We start from the raw sequence: 19,539 nt of genomic DNA on the forward strand, positions 1-19,539 counted from the left end.
CAATCCCCACGCCCACAACTGCCTTTGGGATCAAGTCCCAGCTCTCTTGGCTTCCCCAGACCCTGGTCTCCCTGCCAGCCTTATTCCTTCCTAGCACCCTGCCTCTGCCACCCTCCAGCCACATGGAACTTGTAGTTCTAGAGCGGACCATGCTCTCTTGCTTCCAGGACTCCGCATGGCCTGTCCCCATCCCATCTATCTTCCAGGTCTTATACCTAGATTTTACCTTCCCTGGGAGGCCTTCCTTAATTTTCCCTCATCCCGGTTGGGGTGTACGTCACACCATCTTAACAACTACTGGGACACTGTCCCCACCACACTGGGCTGCGAACGCTGGGAGGGCAGAGACTCTTCCTCAGTCACAGGGAGAGGCTCAAGAAATGGTTAAGAGGCTGGGCATGGTGGCGCATGCCTGTAATCCTAGCACTTTGGGAGGCCGAGGCGGGCAGATCACCTGATGTCAGGAGCTGGAGACCAGCCTGACTAACAGGGCGAAACCTCATCTCTACTAAAAATACAAAAATTAGCCGGGCGTGGTGGCGCATGCCTTTAGTCCCAGCTACTTGGGAGGCTGAGGCTGCAGTGAGCCAAGATCGCGCCACTGCACTCCAGTCTGGGTGACAGAGCGAGACTCCATCTCAAAAAAAAAAAAAAACAAAAGAAATGGTTAATAAATGAATGAATGAACAAAATCTTAGGCACTGCTCCTTCAGGGTAAACATATTGCTGACCTCTCTTACAGGTATTAGACCAGAAAAACTACCACCAGGGAGAGAAGGGGAAAGTGAAGAAGACAGACCTAGAAGTGAAGGAGAGAAAAGCATTTTGTGGATGCCTATTTTTACAGGCTCGGAAGCTGCCATCTGTGGGAGGGGGAAAGTCCCTAGTTCATTATTATCCAACAATCGGAGAAAAAGGTACTTTTTAAGAAAGTCAGCCAACTCCCAATTCCCATGGCCTGATGTCCCTTCAGTTTCTATTTCCCTGTTCCCTCCCAGAGCTATTTTTGGGGACTTGATTTGCATATTAACTACCACCCTCACCCCAAAACTCCAACACACAATGGCAGCAACGTGTATTACTATGTTTGCTTATTTTATCACATCTCATATCATCTCCGCATGCTGCTAACTTCCTTCCACGCACTATTTCATTTCAACTCCTAACAACCCTGAGGTTGAGGCCATCCTCTAGGGTCCTGGTGATGGGGGGCCTTGTCCAAGCTCACACACCATGGGGAACTGGAAAAGCAGGATCTGCCCCTGGGCTCCATGACTTGGAGACTATGTTCTAGAAAACACAGCTGACAGAAAGCCAGGCAGTCAGCGACCGGAGAGCCACCTGCTCAGAGGGTAGAGTAGGTGGAATCGTGCACACCCCCCCCAACAATTCCTGTCCCCCTGGAACCTTAGAATGTGACCTTATTTGGAATGTAGGTCTTTGCAGATGTAACTAAAGATGTTAAGATGAAATCATACTGGATTTAGGGTAGGCCCTAAATCCGGTGACTGGTGTCCTTATAAAAAGAGAAAAGGGGCTGGGCACGTTAGCTCACGCCTGTAATCCCAGCACTTTGGGAGGCCATGGGTGGACCACTTGAGGTCACGAGTTCAAGACCAGCATGGCTAACATGGCGAAACCCCGTCTCTACTAAAAGTACAAAAATTGGCTGGGCGCGGTAGCTCACGCCTGTAACCCCAGCACTTTGGGAGGCCAGGGTGGGCAGATCGCCTGAGGTCAGGAGTTCGAGACCAGCCTGACCAACACAGTGAAAACCTGTCTCTACTAAAAATACAAAAATTAGCTGGGCGTGGTGGTGGGCACCTGTAATCCTAGCTACTCAGGAGGCTGAAGCAGGAGAATCGCTTGAACTCAAGAGGCTGCAGTGAGCCGAGATCATGCCACTGCACTCCAGCCGGGGCGTTAGAGCAAGACTCTGTGTCAAAAGTAATCATAATAATAAAATAATAAATAATAATTAAAAATAAATAAAATAATTAACCAGGCGTGGTGGCAGGCGCCTGTAATCCTAGCTACTGAGGAGGTTGCAGCGAGCCGAGATCATGCTATTGCACTCCAGCCTGGGAGACTGAATGAGACTTGGTCTCCAAAAAAAAAAAAAAAGAGAAAAGGACACGTAGAGGGTAAGGTCACGTGAAGTCACAGAGGTCAGAGTGATATGCCTACAAGCCAAAGACTGCCAGCAACACCAGAGGCTGGGACGGAGGCCTGGGACAGATCTTCCCATCCCAAAGCCTCCAGGAGCCAGTCCTGCCAACACCTTGAGTTTGGGCTTCTGGTTTTTGGAACTGGTGAGAATGAGTTCCTGTTGTTGAAGCCCCCAGTTTGTAGCAGTTTGTTACAGTAGTCACAGGAAACCAGGACAGAGGACGTGTGCCCGAGTTAGCCAGGGTAGTCTGTACACCAAGTACTGTTTTTCCCTTTATGTTTCTGGGCCACACGTTTGTCCTGGACTCCAAGAAGAAAGCCGACCTCTTCAGGGCCCAAAACCACTTGGAGAAAGCCTGATTCTGCAGCCAACAACAGCGACAGCTGCTCCTTTTACTCAGAGCTCACTGATCACACCACCTGCTGTTGCTTGATACTTTTAACGTGCCTAAGTAGTAGGCAGGGCGGGTAGGTGCAGTCTCTCCATTTTGCAGAAGGGGAAACTGAGGCCTGGGGAGGCAAGACCGCTTGCCTGAAGTCACACCGTGCCACACATTGTGGCAGGGTGACAGAAGCAGAGGGAAGTAGACACTCCTGTATGCCAGCTGTTGGGCATGTAAATGGGTGTACCCTTCCTAGAAGGGTAACAGAGCAGTTCCTTTCATCTTTTGAAAAAAATATTTGAGTCTCTCTGATGTGCCAGCCTTGGGGACAAAGGAGGGGATTGGCCCTAAACCAATTTATATCAAAATTTTATTTCCTTTTTATTGAGATGGGATCTCATTTTGTTGTTCAGGCTGGAGTGCAGCCTCAAACTCCTGGGCTCAAGCAATCCTCCCGCCTCAGCCTCCCAAGTAGCTAGGACTACAGGTGCGTGCCACCATGGCTACCTTATTTTCTATCAACATTTAAAATGCCTTTATCGCCTGACTTGACAAAAGACTCCCACGTGCACACGGGTGCTCGCTCCAGTCCTGCTTCAATAGCCCAAAACTAGAAACCACCTCAAAGTCTGTTGCCCAGGACGCCATGGAAGACCCACACCACAGAGCACCACGCCACCGTGTGGCCGGCCTGCAGACCTCATGCACCTACAGGGAAAGGGGTCCTCAATCTACATTTATGGGAAAACTGACAAAATCAGCCCCAACTCCCAGGAGGAGAGAGAGACTGGGTTGGAGGGTGAAACTTTGCATTTTTTTCTAATAGGTTTGGCTGATACCAAACCTATTAGATAAGATTTGGTTTGGCTGTGTCCCCACCCAAATCTCAACTTGAATGATATCTCCCAGAATTCCCATGAGTTGTGGGAGGGACCCAGGGGGAGGTAATTGAATCACAGGGGCCAATCTTTCCCATGTGATTCTCGTGATAGTGAACCAGTTTCACAAGATCTGATGGGTTTATCAGGGGTTTCTGCTTTTGCTTCTAATTTTCTCTTGCTGCCACCACGTAAGAAGTGCCTTTCACCTCTGCCATGATTCTGAGGCCTCCCCAGCCATGTGGAACTGTAAGTCCAATTAAACCTCTTTCTTCCTAGTCTCAGGTATGTCTTTATCAGCAGTGTGAAAACTAATACAGTAAATTGGTACCAGTAGAGTGGGACATTGCTGAAAAGATATCCGAAAATGTGGAACCAACTTTGGAACTGGGTATCAGGCAGACGTTGGAATAGTTTGAAGGGCTCAGAAGACGACAGGAAAATGTGGGAAAGTGTGGAACTTCCTGGAGACTCGTAAATGACTTTGCCCAAAACGCTGATAGTGATCTGGACAATAAGGTCCAGGCTAAGGTGGTCTCAGATGGAGATGAGGAACTTTTTGGCAACTGGAGTAAAGGTGACTTTTGGTATGTTTTAGCAAAGAGCTGGCAGCATTTTGCCCCTGCCATAGAGATTTGTGGAGCTTTGAACTTGAGAAAGATGATTTCGGGTATCTGGCAGAAGAAATTTCTAAGCAGCAAAGCATTCAATGCCTGCTATTAAAGGCATTCAGTTGCATAAGGGAAGCAAAGCATAAAAGTTTGGAAAATTTGCAGCCTGATGATGTGATAGAAAAGAAAAACCCATTTTCTGAGGAGAAATTCAAGCCAGCTACAGAAATTTGCATAAGTAGCAGGGAGCCTAATGTTAACCACCAGGACCTTGGGAAAAAGTCTCCAGGCCATGTCAGAGACCTTCACAGTGGCCCCTCCCATCACAGGCCCAGAGGCCCAGAAGAAAAAATGGTTTCATGGGCCTAGGGACTTGGTGCCCTGTGTCCAGCTGCTCCAGCTATAGCTGAAAGGGGTCAACGTACAGCTCAGGCTGTGGCTTCAGAGGGTGGAAGCCCCAAACTTTGGCAGCTTCCATGTGATGTTGAGCCTGCAGATGCACAGAAGTCAAGAATTGAGGTTTGGGAACCTCTGCCTAGATTTCAGAAGATGTTTGGAAACGCCTGGATGCCCAGCCAAAAATTTGCTGCAGGGACAGGGCCCTCATGGAGAGCCTCTGCTAGGGCAGTGCGGAAGGGAAATGTGGGATGGGAGCACCTTCTGGGGCATCACCTAGTAGAGTTGTGAGAGAAGAGGGCCACAGTCCTCCAGACCCCAGAATTGTAGATCCACCAATAGCTTGCACCGTGTAGCTGGAAAAGTCGCAGACACTCAACCTCAGCCCATGAAAGCAGCCAGAAGGTGGGTTATAACCTGCAAAACCACAGGGGCGGGGCTGCCCAAGACTATGGGAACCTACCTCTTGCATCAGCCTGACCTGGATGTGAGACATGGAGTCAAAGGAGATCATTTTGAAGCCTTAGAATTTGACTGCCCTGCTGGATTTCAAACTTGCATGGACCTTGTACCTCCTTTGTTTTGGCCAATTTCTCCCATTAGGAACAGCTGTATTTACTCAATACCTGTACCCCCATTGCATCTAGGAAGTAACTAGCTTGCTTTTGATTTTTACAGGCTCATAGGCAAAAGGACTTGCCTTGTCTCAGATGAGACTTTGGACTGTGGACTTTTGGGTTAATGCTGAAATGAGTTAAGACTTTGGGGGACTGTTAGGAAGGCGTGATTGGTTTCAAAATGTGAGGACATGAGATTTGGAGGGGTCAGGGGCAGAATGATGTAGTTTGGCTATGTCCCCACCCAAATCTCAACTTGAATTGTATCTTCCAGAATTCCCATGTGTTGTGGGAGGGACCCAGGGGGAGGTAATAGAATCATGGGGGCCAATCTTTCCCACGCTATTCTTTTGATAGAGAATAAGTCTCACAAGATCTGATGGGTTTATCAGGGTTTCTGCTTTTGCTTCTCTCTCATCATTGCTGCCACCATGTAAGTGCCTTTTGTCTCCCGCCATGATTCTGACACCTTGCCAGCCATGTGGAACTATAAGTCCAATTAAACCTCTTTTTCTTTCCAGTCTCAGGTATGTTTTTATCAGCAGCATGAAAACAAATACAACGTTTATCCCTAAGAAACTGCCATTTTTGGAGTGAGATCCAGCCTGCAGGGAGTTAAGTGGTGAATGAAGTATTTAGTGGGGGTGGGAAGAGAAGGAACCAATATACTCATAACTGGAATCCCTGAATAAGGAAATTAGATTAATAGGCTAGAACAAAGATATAATTCAAGAAAACTTTTCTGATATAAAAGAGGACTTAAAAATGCCATCGTTGTAGATAAAAACTAGAAGAAATGGACAATTTCATATGATTCAACCTAATATATACCTGTTTGCTGTTTTATTATGCTATACATATGTTCATGTAGAGTTGTTAAAAAACAAACACAAGGCTGGGTGCAGTAGCTCATACCTGTAATCTCAGCGCTTTGGGAGGCCAAGGCTGGTGGATCACCTGAGGTCAGGAGTTCAGGCCCAGCCTGGCCAACATGGGGAAACCCCATCTCTACTAAAAATACAAAAATTAGCCAGGCGTGGTGGCACGTGCCTGTAGTCCCAGCTACTTGGGAGTCTGAGGCAGGGGAATTACTCAAACCCAGGAGGCAGAGGTTGCAGTGAGCCAAGATTGTGCCACTGCACTCCGGCCTGGGTGACAGGGCAAGACACCACCTCAAAATAAACATAAAAACAAACAAAAAAATAAAATCATAAGTAAGTGATGAAACCCGCACAGGAACTCAAGTCCACCAGCTTTGTTCTTTCCTCTGCCAATACGGAGAAAAAAATGGCAGAAAAGTAGATTTTTTTTTTTTTTAAGTAACAGAAATGATATTTTAAGAGATGGGACTGGGAGTGGTGACTCATGCCTGTAATCCCAGCACTTTGGGAGGCTGAGGCAGGTGGCTGGCTTGAGCCCAGGAGTTCAAGACCAGCCTGGCCAACATGGTGAAACTCTATCTCTACTAAAAATACAAAAATTAGGTGGGGGTGGGGGTGGTGCATGCCTATAATCCCAGCTACTTGGGAGGCTGAGGCATGAGAATCGCTTGAACCTGGGAGATGGAGGTTGCAGTGAGCCAAGATCAAGCCATTGCACTCCAGCCAGGACAATAGAGCAAGATTCTGTCTCAATAATAATAATAATAAAAAAAGAGATGGGATCAAGGTTCTGAGATACAGTCTTACCTCCCTTAGCAGAGGAGCAAACTGAGGCCTGCAACACGGTAACCACCACCTGTCAGTGGACAGTCCATAGACTTGCAGCCAGGTGTGCTGCTTCCTGGTCCAGGGTCTTAACGCCACCCAGGCAGGGCCAGGGCAGTTGTCCCCTGTCCTAGCTTCACTCACCCTCCTCTATAGCCCTATCCAGCACTAAGCCTGGTGCATTTCGGCAACTAAGTGACCCCTGATCTGCTACCTACTTCCCCCACCCTCTGCCACTGCCCTTGCCAACTCCCCACCTCACTTGGAGGCTGTCGCAGCTCCTCTCTGCTCTCTCCTTCCCTGCTGCATTCTCTATCAGCTGCAGGAGAGCATCCCTCCAAGCATGACTACATCACTCCCCGTGCAGAAAAGGGCCAGCCCAGCAGGCCTGAGGCTGCCTTCCTCAGACAGGCCTGCCTAGCCTCCACTGGCATCTGGGAACGTGGACTTCTGGAAAATTCCCACCATTCCCTGATAAGAGCAGCTCACTGTGCCTAGACTGCTTGTGGAAACAGCATGGTTTATGCTGAACTCCTACTTTCCTTTGGAGAGTCTGGAACTTTTCTAAGTGCCAGGCAGAGGGTGCCTCTGTGCCCAGCTCCAGTGAAAACTCTGGGCATTGGGTCTCTAATGAACTGCTCTGCTAGCAAACACTTCACACATCTTGTCACAACTCCCTGCTGGAGGAATTGTGACCCCTAGGACCTCTGCCTCCAACCCAGGAGAGGGCTCTGGAAGCTTGCGCCAGGTTTCTTCTGAACTTCACCCCACGTGCCTTTTCCCTTTACTGATTTTAATTTCAATCCTTTCATGGTAATTAATCTGCACCAGGAGCGCATCTGCATGCGAGTCCCACAGGTCCTCCTAGTGAGTCACTGATGCTGGGCACAGGGTCTCGGGGACCCTGACACACTCCCTTATTTAAAACTTTTGGCTGGGTGCAGTCACTCACACCTGTAATCCTTGCACTTTGGGAGGCAGAGGAGGGAGGATCCGTGAGTTCAGGAGTTCAAGACCAGCCTGGGCAACAGAGTGAGACCCCCGTCTCTACAAAAAAATCTAAAAGTTAACTAGGTGTGGTGGTGCTCGCCTGCAGTCCCAGTTACTTGGGAGACTAAGAGAGGGGGATCACTTGAGCCCAGAATGTCGAGGCTGCAGTGAGCTATGATCGCGTCACTGCACTCCAGCCTGGGTGATAGAGCGAGACCTTGTCTCTTTAAAAAAAAAAAAAAAAAAAAAAAAAAGAGACACCAATGCCTTCCAGAAGTTCACTCCTGTTTGCACGCTGTAGCCTCTATCTGCCCAGCTGACCTTCCCTCTCACCTCTCTCCCCACTCTGGCCATACTGTCTCCTTTGAGCCTTTCATACTTGGCTGGTTTCTCCAACCACAGGGCCTTTGCACACGTGACTTCTTTTGCGTAGAATGTGCAACCCCCTCTCACCCTGTCCTCTATCTTCTTCTTCGTCCCAGCTCTCAGGAGCCAGCCAGGCCTTTCCCATCACACCCTCATGTGGCCCAACTGTTCACAGCATGACCTCTGTGCCTGGCAGACCGCAGGCTCCTGCTGAACATACCTCCTGGATGGTGGAAGCTGGAATGAAACCCCTGAACAAATCTCTTCTCTGTGGGGAGGCAAGAGGACTCCAAGCAGCAGGCTCAGCTGCCCCAGCACTTCTCCCCTCCTGCCCCAGGGGATCTGTGTTCTGAGGAAGGCCTATTTTTAAAATCAGGGAAGTCTTTAAATAAGTGTAGAAACTTTTCCTTCTCTAGGGTGGGGAGGAAGTCTGAGGTTCATGAAAACAGCCACCGTGACAGCTGATCAGCTCTGGCAGGACGGGCTGCTTACAGGCTGAGGGGTTTAGCTGGTGGCCCAGGTCCTCCTAAAGCCATGATCCCCAGCTCTCTCCTTTTTCTATAGGGTTAGGAACCCTCCTGCCTTGATAGGTGAGCCACTCAGCCTGGTGAGATGATGGCAAGGCTGCATGCAGACTAATGGGACATATTTACAGGAGTGGGAACTGTAATCATTGCAACTATCCCTAGAATACCTGCTGTTTAATATTTTCTGAGCTCTGTGCAAAGACCTTCATTAACATACCGTAATAAGCCCATGGGGCAGGGACTGCAATGTCCCTGTTTATGGATGAGGAGACTGAGAACAGAGAGGCCAGTGACTTGCCCCAGGTCACACAGCCAGTGAGAAGCAAGGCTAGGATTCCAACCCAGGCTGCCCAGCCCAGCGCCCCCTCCTCCTGCAGGACCCCTCATGAACACTGCCCAGCCCTGCACCTTCCTCACAGCCGGCGAAGCCCCGTGCTGGGAAGGGAGTTTGGAGCACTGTTTCTCAATAAGAAATCACGTTTCATACCCTGCCTCTCAGTACACACTGACTTGTGTACACACATTCTATAACTAGCCCTAAAGTTACTATGTGAGGAGATCTTATTTTCCATTTTGTTCTATTTACTTTTCTTTTCTTTTCTTTTTTTGAGACAAGGTCTCACTCTGCCACCCAGGCTTGAGGGCAGTGGCATGATTAGGACTCACTGCAGTCTCAACCACCTGGGCTGAAGAGATCCTCCCACCTCAGCCCCAGAAGTAGCTGAAACTACAGACGTGCACCACCACACCTAGCTAATTTTTTGTATTTTTAGTAGAGATGGGGTTTCTCCATGTTACCCAGGCTGGTCTCAAACTCCTGACCTCAAGTGATCCACCTGCCTCGGCCTCCCAAAGTGCTGGGATTACAGGTGTGAGCCAATGCACCCGGTCCTATTTCATTTCTTAAAAGGTTGATTGTAGCCCACTCAATGGATTTCAGGACCCGCCAATGGGTTGAGTTTAAAGACAGTTCTAGGGGGACACACTCTGCCTATTTCCCTGGGAATGACTGAGAGGGGAGTCTGCTCCAAGCCTGTGACATCAGTCATGTCAACCAGGAGCAGGGACTGTGCAATTTGTTTTACAAAAGTGTAGAAAGAAAAAGGAAAAAGTTACCCAGGTAGAAATGTAGAGCTGCCACCCGTGTGACTAGGTTGCCTGAGCCAATGTCTAGTGATGCTTTGGCCATGGAAACCACAGGACACACAGCTCAGCTATTTCTCTTTCCTCCTTCTGCAGAGGGAGGGGCTACCCAGGCAAGGCTGCATGTTGGAATCACCCGGCAGCTTTAAGGCACCCCAAAACCTGAGTCCTGGGCTCAGAGCTTCCAATTCAACCCATCTGGGTGTGGTCTGGGTACTGGCGTGGTCGATGTGCAGCCGAAGTGAGTAAGGAACCCCAGCTGCACCGGGCGTTTCTGCATGCCTCACACGAAATGAGCCCTGTAGTTGCAGGGATTTCTATACACACCTGGCTCTTAAGTTCCCCAGAGGTGGCTGCTGAGTGCAGTCACCTGTGCTGAGGAACAAGGTCAGCTGATGGCTGAAAAGCGGTTCATCCTCATGACAGAGCCAGCAGCTCCCATGTCTTAAATGCAGGCTGGAGCCAGGCACCCGGCTAAGTGCTTTCCACATGCAATCTTGTTTAACCCTCACCTCAACTCTGTGAGGTAGTGTGATCATTCCCATTTTACAAAAGAGGAAAACTGAGGCTCTGGGAGGTGGAAGCAGGCAGAGAGGGGCTCTGAGGAGGGCTGGTGAGCCTATCTCAGCAGAACTGCAAGCCAGGTCTGCACCATGGTTACAAAACCCCACCAGTCTCTCTCCCAACACAGCTGTTCTCCTCTCAGAAACTAGGAGAGCTAACACTCAAAAAATTCTAAAAGCAATCTCATTAAGACAACTTTTTTCCAAAACACAATTAATTCCATAAGGGCAGATCATGAAAAGGAACATGTTCTTCAAACCAGTAAGAGGCTTATTTGCCACAAGTGGTCCTGGCCCTTTCCCCAGCCCCCCAACAACGCCCTCCTGACAACGCCCTCCCAGGCTAGCCTCTGTGTGACCACAAACAGGCTCCAGGCTCCAGGCTGCAGGCCCTGGGAGTTCCCTAAGGTGTGTCCCTGGTCCTGTATTTCAATCTCTACTTCCCTTGCTGTCCCTATACCCTGGTATGGGCTTCTGACAAGGCCCTCACCCCACCAACTCGTTCCTGCAACCCCCAGCCTCATTTGGAACGCCCAGACTGAAATGCATACCCCCAGTTTGACCTGCTACCTTTTACCCCATGAACAGATCTTTAGCCTTGATCTATTTCTTTTAGTATTACTATTGTGAAAAGAGGAAAAGAAAGGGAAATAAATTCATAACAATCCCAGCACACCAAACTTATGTGTCATCTACCTGGCTACCTCTTTCTCTCCCACCTGTCTATATCTTTTACAATTATAATCAAAGACAGTGGCCCAGGTGCGGTGGCTCATGCCTGTAATTCTAGCACTTTGGGAAGCTGAGGCAGGTGGATTACTTCAGGCCAGGAGTTCGAGACTAGCCTGGCCAACATGGAGAAACCCTGTCTCTACCAAAAATACAAAAAAATTAGCTGGGGATGGTGGTGCACGCCTGTAATTCCAGCTACTAGGGTGGCTAAGGCCCAAGAACCATTTGAACCCAGGAGGCAGAGGTTGCAGTGAGCCAAGATCATGCCACTGCACTCCAGCCTGGAAGACAGAACCAGGCCCTATCTCAAAAAACAAAACAAAAAAAGAGAGCAGACAATTTCCTATCTTATTTTTTACCACTATATGCATCAGATTCACACCTGTTCAGAGACCAGGAAACTTACCAAGGAGCCAAATGGTCTCATTATTGCATTTTGCATGTTTTTTAACCATTTTGGATGGTTTTTAATCCAATCCTAAGACCACGTTTTCTCACATTTTAACGTCTCTGAAATCCAGCTGGGCCTGACAATTGACCGGTTTCAGGCTTGTGTTACTTTTAATCACAGTAAATGGCAGCACATGCTTGTTTCGGTTTTTTTCTTCATAGTACATAAAATAAGGTGCATCTACAGTGTTGTCTCATGTGCTAAGAAACATGGTGCCATAAATTGTACTTTTTATTTTTTCTGGGTTCTTTTCCCATAAGTGAGATGACCAGGCTTGAATATGGGAATTTTCAAGATTCTTGATATACATGGTCATTGTGTCTAGAACAGTGGCATGGGTTAACCCAGTTCCCCCTGCTATGTATGAGTGAGCTGGTTTCATCACAGTCTAATCGGCATTAAGCATTTCTGAATGTTCTTTTTGGTTTGCCTAATTTAATAGGGAACTACAAATGAAGGAAAAGCATGAACAGTTCCCACTTAACCTTTCTTCCATGCTGACTCTCTTATGGATACCTGGAGCTCCTGGGGCTCCTAACTCTTACAGTTACCGGGGTCATCAATTTGATGAAACACACAATCACCATCATCACCATCCTGTGGTCATTCTGACCCTCACATTTGCTTCTCAGACTCTGCCCCACTCACCCCTGCTGCTGCCCTGAGCTTCCTGCTCTGCCCTTGCTAGCTTGGCCTGGCCAGGCTCCCAGAACCTCAAGATGAACAGCTGATGTGAAAGTCAACACTTCCTTTCTACCTCGCCCCCCAATCTTCACAACCAATGCCCCCCAAATCCAACAAACCTGCGCCTCAGATATCAAAAACAGTCTATTTCCTACTCGAGATGGCCACAAGATACAGGAGGAAAGCATTTCCTCTGGAGTCAGGCCAGGTTGAAATCCCAATTTCTGTTTTTTTTGGAGATGGAGTTTTGCTCTTGTCACCCAGGATGGAGTAAAATGGCGCGATCTTGGCTCACTGCAGCCTCCGCCTCCCAGGTTCAAGCGATTCTCCTGCCTCAGCCCCCTAAGCAGCTGGGATTAGAGGTGTGCATCATGATGCCTGGCTAATTTTTGTATTATCAGTAGAGATGGGGTTTCACCATGTTGGCCAGGCTGGTCTCAAATTCCTGACCTCAGGTGATCCACCTGCCTTGGCCTCCCAAAGTGCTGGAATTACAGGCATGAGCCACCGCGCCTCTGCCTCCTAAGCTCAAGCGATTCTCCTGCCTCAGCCTCTCCAGTAGCTGGGATTACAGGTGCATGCCACCATGCCTGGCTAATTTTTGTATTTTTGTAGAGATGGGGTTTTGCCATGTTGACCAGGCTCATCTTGAACTCCTGACCTCAAGTGATTTGCCCACCTTGGCTTCCCACAGTGCTGGGATTACAGACATGAGCCACCACGCCTGGTGTGAAATCCCATTTCTGCCACTTTCTAGCTGTGTGATCTTGGAGAAGTGACTTTACTTTTCTGTGCCCAAGCCCTGTTATGGGCTCAGTACTTGCCTAACATTCTGAGACCATTGTATTATCAAATCTTCCCGACAATCCTTCAAGGGCAGGGCTGGTAAATAATCTTTTCACTATTTTCCAGATAAGGAAACTGAGGCTCAGGGAATTGAAGGGCACAGTTATTTTGTGCCTAAGGACACATAGTTATTAACATGCACAGTTCAAGACCAGCCTGACCCACATGGAGAAACCCCATCTCTACGAAAAATACAAAGTTAGCCAGGTGTGGTGGTGCATGCCTGTAATCCCAGCAACTCGGGAGGCTGAGGCAGGAGAATCATTTGAACCTGGGGGACAGAGGTTGCGGTGAGCTGAGATCGCACCATTGCACTCCAGCCTGGGCAACAAGGGTGAAACTCCATCTCAAAAAAAAACCAAAAAAAAAAAAAAACAAAAAACAAAAAACGCACATAGTTATTAACATGTAGGACTGGGATTCAAATGGTCTGATGTGGAATATCAGGCTACTTGGAGGTTTTGTGAAGTCCTTTTATAGCTTTTCATCATTGTGATTTTAAATATTTCAGTATAGTGGAAACATCTAAACAGGTGGTTCTCCCTCTCCTGTTTGAAACACCAAACAGAATTATCCTCTCAAGGTTAGGATATCCTCTAATGTTGCAAGACCACAGAATTCATTTACCTTCTCGTCCCAGGTGGCCATGTCCCTGTTGCCTCTGGATCTGAAAAATAAGAAGACATTTGTCCAGATCTATCATCCTGCTGCCATCTACCTTGGTATTTGCTCTGCAATTCTTTCTGACAAATTAGTTTTAAGTTAGTTTAGTTTTAACTGTGCCTGAAATTAGTGTAAAGTACAAAGTGTATGTAGGAGGGCATACATCCTGGATATAGAGCCAAATGAGCTGAAACAGGGACTTTGAGTCCTGTGTACAAGCACTTATTTGTACACAAAAGTTCATAGCTTTCCACAGCATTATTCTCAAAAGCCAAAAGGTAGAAACAACCCACTTGTCCATCAACGGATGAATGGATCAACAAAATGGGTCTATCCACACAATGGAACTTTATTCAGCCCTACAAAGACATGAAGGGGGCCAGGTGTGGTGGCTCACACCTGTAATCCCAGCACTTTGGGAGGCCGAGGTGGGTGGATCACCTGAGGTCAGGAGTTTGAGACCAGCCTGGCCAACATGGTGAAACCTCAATTGTACTAAAAATACAAAAATTAGCTGGGCATGGTGGTGGGGACCTGTAATCCCAGCTACTTGGGAGGCTGAGGCAGGAGAATCACTTGAACCTAGGAGGTAGAGGTTGCAGTGAGCTGAGATCATGCCACTGCACTCCAGCCTGGGTGACAGAACAAGACTCCATTTAAAAAAAAAAAAGAGAGAGCCAGAGAAAGTACTGATACATATTACAATGTAGATGAAACTCAAAGATACCATGCTAAGTGAAAAAAGCCAGACATAAAATGTCACATATTGTATGATTCCATTGATATGAAATGTCCAGAACAGGATATGAAATGTCCAGAACAGAACAAGCAGATTGGTGGTTGCCAGGGGCTGGAAGAAGGGAAGAATGGGGAGTGACTGCTTAATGGCTTAGGGGGCTCCCTTTTGGGGTGACAAAAATGTTCCATGCAGCTAACAAGGTATTTTTAAAAAAGAAAAATGATTTAATTTTAATACAAAGAAAAACAATGAAAATATTCTGATAGAGGGTGAAGGCTGCACACTGTGAAACGTACTAAATGCCACTGAATTATTCACTTCAAAACGGTTAACTTTACATCATGTGAATTTCACTTCAATTAAAAAAAGACAGACATTACAGTGTTGGGGTTGCTCTGAAAAGCAGTAAAACCTTCTGAACATCCACCACCAGCTACATCAGTGAATGCACCTCTGAGCAGCAGGAGCTGCTAGTGCTGTTTGAGTATTCACATAAGGACGTGGAAAGATGCCAGCCACAGAGCAAGCAGAGGAGTCACATTACGGCAGAGTCTACAGGATGGCCCCATCTAACTCAAAAGAAATACAGATGCTTTTTTTTTTTGGTCTGTAAGGATCACTCTTCGCAGTGGTTATTTTTGGAAGAAAAGGGTGTAGGGCTTTTCTCTGCTTCTGGGAGGCGTGAACTTTTACAATGAGTAGGTGTTGCTTTAAAACATTATTTTTAACATAGGTGATCTATGCATGTAGTAAAAAATTTAAATTATATAAAAAGATATTCTATGACGAGTCAATCTCCCCTCTACCCATTCTCCTTCCCAGAAGCGGTTGCTCTGACCGGTTTCCTACGTTGCCTTCTGGAGTATTCTATGCCCTCATAAGCACATGAGTATACACTCTCCCCCAACCTTCTATTTTTTTTCCGTAAACAAATGTGAACCCACATACTGCTCTGAACCTTATTTCCCTTTAGGGTGTGGTAGGCAAAATAATGCTCCCCCTCAGAGATGCACATGCCCTAATCTCTGAACTTGTATATTACTTTACATAGCAAAAAGAATTTTGCAGATATGATTAAGTTGCAGCTCTCAAGATGGCGGGAATGATTCTGGATTATCCTAGTGGACCCAATGTCATCAGAGGAGTCTTTGATAAGTGGAGGCAGGAGAAAGAAGAGATTGTGAGGACAGAAGCAGAGGCTGGAGTCAGAAAGATCTGAAGATTCGATGCTTTAAAAGATGGAGGATGGGGCCTCAATCCAAGGCATGTGGGCCCTTCTAGAAGTTGGGAAGGCAAGCAAACAGATTCTCCCCCAGAGCCTGCAGCAGCAACACAGCCATGCCCATACCTTGACTTGAGCCCACTGAGACGGATTGCGGACTTTTGACCTCCAGAACTGCAGCATAATAAATGTGTTATCTTAAGCTACCAAGCTTGTGGCCATTTGTTACAGCAGCCACAGAAGACTAACACAGTATCTCAGAGGTGGTTCTATGCCAGTGCATCCTGCATGAAGTGCACGCCTTGTCACGGCTGCACAGGAGCCCCCTGCAGGAATGTGTTTAATCTCACTAGTGATGGACACCTATGGTTGTTTCCAATCTCCTCCCACCTCAGTGCTTCAACGAATAACCCTGCAAGGTTATTCGTTGCACCCTTTGTTTTTTTGTTTTTTTTTGGTTTTTGTTGTTGTTGTTTTGCTTTTTTGGAGTTGGGGTCTCACTCTGTCACCCTGGCTAGAATGCAGTGGTGCGATCAGTGCTCACTGCAGCCTCAAACTCCTGGACTCAAGGGATCCTCCCACCTTAGCCTCCTGAGTAACTGGGACTATAGGCACACACTACCAGGTCCAGCTAATTTTTGTAGACGGGGGGGTCTCACTATGTTGTCCAGGCTGGCCTCAAACTCCTGAGTTCAAGCGATCCTCCTGCCTCAGCCTCCCATGGTGTTGGGATTATAGGCGTGAGCCATTGCACCTTATCTCTCTATGTAACTTCTATACATTTTTTTTTTTCCCCTGAGATGGCATCTCGTTCTGTTGCCTAGGCTGGAATGCAATGGTATGATCTCGGCTTACTGCAACCTCTGTCTCCCAGGTTCAAGCGAATCTCTTGCTTCAGTCTCCTGAGTAGCTGGGATTATAGGTGCCCACCACCATGCTCAGCTAAATTTTGTTTTGTATTTTTAGTAGAGACAGGGTTTTGCCATTGTTAGCCAGGCTGGTCTCAAATTCCTGACCTCAAGCGATCCGTTGCCTCAGCCTCCTAAAGTGCTGGAATTACAGGCATTAGCCACCGTGCCTGGCCTAATTCTAAAAAATTATTTTGAAATAAACTTTCAAGAAAACTTTAAAAAGGTTCTTTCTCTCCCCACAGTTACATGCTGAGGGTGCAAGGGACTCTTAGAGTTTCTCGCTGGTTGACTGGGCAGCTTCTGGACCTAGCAGAGCTCAGCTTTGTATGTCCCCATACCAGCCCCCTGGGATCCTCAACCTGCTCTCACGAGAGGGGCTCAAGTGGAACCATCACAAGAGGAGGTGAAGGGAAGAATTAAGGTACCCCGGAGATTTCCTTCCTTTGCAAGACAGGAACTAGAACTAGCACACATGCAGAGAAACACTCAGCTTCAGCAATTCAAGCAACAGAAAATGTAAAACTACCATGCCCTTCTCCATTAAACTAGCCAAAACAAATAAAAAGGGTAAAACCCAATGCTTGCAGAGCTGCAGGGAAATGTGCACGCATTCCTGGAGATGATTTTTCTAAATAGATACCTGGTCACAAGAGGTAAGTGCCTTCAAAATGATCCCATCCTTGACTTGCACGCCTCAGTTAGGAAACGGTATCTCCAAGAAGTCATTTGATAGCCAAAAACATGCACAATATGGACAATGATATTTATAGCTAAGTTGAATAGTACGGTTAAAACCTGGAAGTGGCCCTCAACCCTCAAGCCCTACTTTAGGGAAAAGCTGAGGAAGGCAGTGGGCTCTTGGGAGGAATGATAATTCTGAGGTCTATGTAGAAACAGGAGAAAAAAATACTGTCAAGCAATGAGAAGAAAAATAGGCTGATGGCTGACACATTGCATGCAACTGTACAAAAGTATCTGCGTCTTTCCTAGGTGCCAGGCACTGATTTCCCAGGTTCTGGAAAATCCAAGGTGAAGAGGCAAGGGCAAGGGCAAGGTCAGGATGCTGGTAGACTGACATGTTACCTGGGAGACAAACAAGGAAGCAAGGAAATATACAAGACAGACCACATCCCCAGCTAAGCACTGGAAAGCCAACCAGCCACAGTAAGGGGCCAGGGAGCAGGCGGGGTCTCCTTAGGTGGGGTGGTCGGGGACAACGTGACATTTAAGGTGTCCCCTGAATTACAAGGGAGTATGTCACAGATTGCAGAGAAGAGCATTCCCGGGAAAAGGAAGAGCATGTGCGCTGTGTACAGCCCCTGAGGGAGTGGAGAACTTAGGAGGAGGAGGCTGGGGACAGCAGTGTACAGGACAGTGGCTGGAGAGAAGAATCGAGAATAATCACATAGAGCCTTATCATGGAGAGGGCTTGGCAGGTGATGCTAGGGATTTGGATAGGAGTGAGGGGTCAAGCGTGATGAGGAGGCAAGAGATGCTGGCAGCCTGGACTCAGGGTGGAAGTAGGGGATGGAGGAGTGGCCAGATTCAGGATATACTTTGGGTTAGAACTTGTCGCTGGCCTAGACTGTGGGGAAGGGAGGAGGAGGGTGGTGGATGACAGCTCCCAGGGCCCAAGCCCCAGTGACTAGCAAAGGATCAAGTTTGGGGACAAGAACACTCTGGCTTCCTCCTTCTTGCTAAACCAGTGGCGGGGAGGGCTGGGGGCCACGGAGCAGCTCTGGACCTTGTGCAAACCTCAGCCCAGAGATTTTCAAAACCCTGTCCTTATCAGCCTTTCTCTCTGGGGAGTCAGAGCCAGAGAAGTTGCCGCCCCCTCGCCTTGGTCTTACTCAAGCAGCTCCTAGTTGCTGGTGGGGCTGTCCGGAAATCCTGCAGATCTCAGATAGCCCTGAACAACCTGAAGTTAAAGGCGCCAAGGACAGAGAATTACCCTCAGAGGGGCGCGAGGGAGGGTGGAGCAGGCACTGGAACCATGAGCTTTTGGTAGTAACCTGGTGCCAGGGGGCTAAGCCTGTACACCAAACATCTTATCTTCTCGGCAATCCTGAGAGGTAGGTACATGCTTAACCTCATGGCACAGATGTGGAAACTGAGGCACAGACAGGCTAAGTCACGTAGCTGAGCCTGCAAGATCCCCTACACCTAGCACTGGTGAGAGTGGTGGGGGCAATATTCCTGGAGGGAGTTGCAGTGAGGAACCGCTCTCCCCTCTCTGTCTTGGTGTTTCCCTTGGCCCCAACCATGCTCGTTCCTCAGCATCTCTGTCTCCAACAGGTCGGTGTTTTTAAACTGTTTCCAGGGAAGGGTTTGCTGTCCCGGGGCCCCTCCTTCAGGGATGGCTGGGTCTGCTCACTGCAGCCTTCTCCCCGGACACCCAGCACTGCCTGTACCCCTACTTCTCTCCCACAATCTCCCAGGAGGGCAGCGGGGCAGGGACGATGCATCCGAGGACTTAGGGGACACAGACCTGGTTGTGAGTTCTGGCTCTGCCTCCTTTGGCTGTGTGACCCAAGGCAAGGGGCTTGGCCTTTCTGCGTCTTGGCTTCTTCACCTGTTAAGAGACGACGATGGTCACCTGCGGCTGCTGCGCGGAGTGTGAAGAACTGAAGGCACCTGGCCCAGGGCGGCGCGCACCACCAATTTTCCTGCATGGGGGGGGGGTCACTGGGGCCGGCGTCTCCCGCGTCCCCCTCCCCTGGACTCCAGTCCTCGCCGAGGGAACCACTGCCCCGCTGCGCCGCCCGCGCTGGGACACGCCAGAGCCGAGGGCAACCGAGGGCTGGGGTCCTGCTGGGGTTCAGCGGCTAGGCCTGGACAGCGGGGATGCGAGGGGGTCCCCTCTTCTCAGAGGGATCGGGCACTGGGGGTCTTGGAGAAAGGGCTGCACCCCAAGCGGGGTACGCCCCCCGCCCGGCCCGAGC

The 19,539-nt window shown here is 48.5% G+C and overlaps 1 protein-coding gene across 2 annotated transcripts in view; it reads right to left on the reverse strand.

Annotated features, from left to right (window-relative positions):
• HVCN1 (hydrogen voltage gated channel 1) overlaps nucleotides 1-19,539 on the reverse strand; it is a 40,575-nt gene that overhangs the window by 20,337 nt on the left and 699 nt on the right. The window contains exons 2-3 of one of the 2 annotated variants that reach the window (XM_011997873.1): nucleotides 19,086-19,169; nucleotides 13,690-13,729 (exon numbers count right to left, since the gene is read on the reverse strand). In XM_011997873.1, the coding sequence (XP_011853263.1) occupies nucleotides 13,690-13,710 (21 nt within the window). In that variant the 5' untranslated portion in view covers nucleotides 13,711-13,729; nucleotides 19,086-19,169. Of the gene's footprint in view, nucleotides 1-13,689; nucleotides 13,730-18,436; nucleotides 19,171-19,539 lie in introns of those variants that run through there. The other variant, XM_011997875.1, reaches the window with a different exon arrangement.

Source organism: Mandrillus leucophaeus, unplaced genomic scaffold, assembly GCF_000951045.1.
Source record: "Mandrillus leucophaeus isolate KB7577 unplaced genomic scaffold, Mleu.le_1.0 Scaffold55, whole genome shotgun sequence".
In the NCBI taxonomy this organism is placed as follows: Eukaryota; Metazoa; Chordata; class Mammalia; order Primates; family Cercopithecidae; genus Mandrillus; species Mandrillus leucophaeus.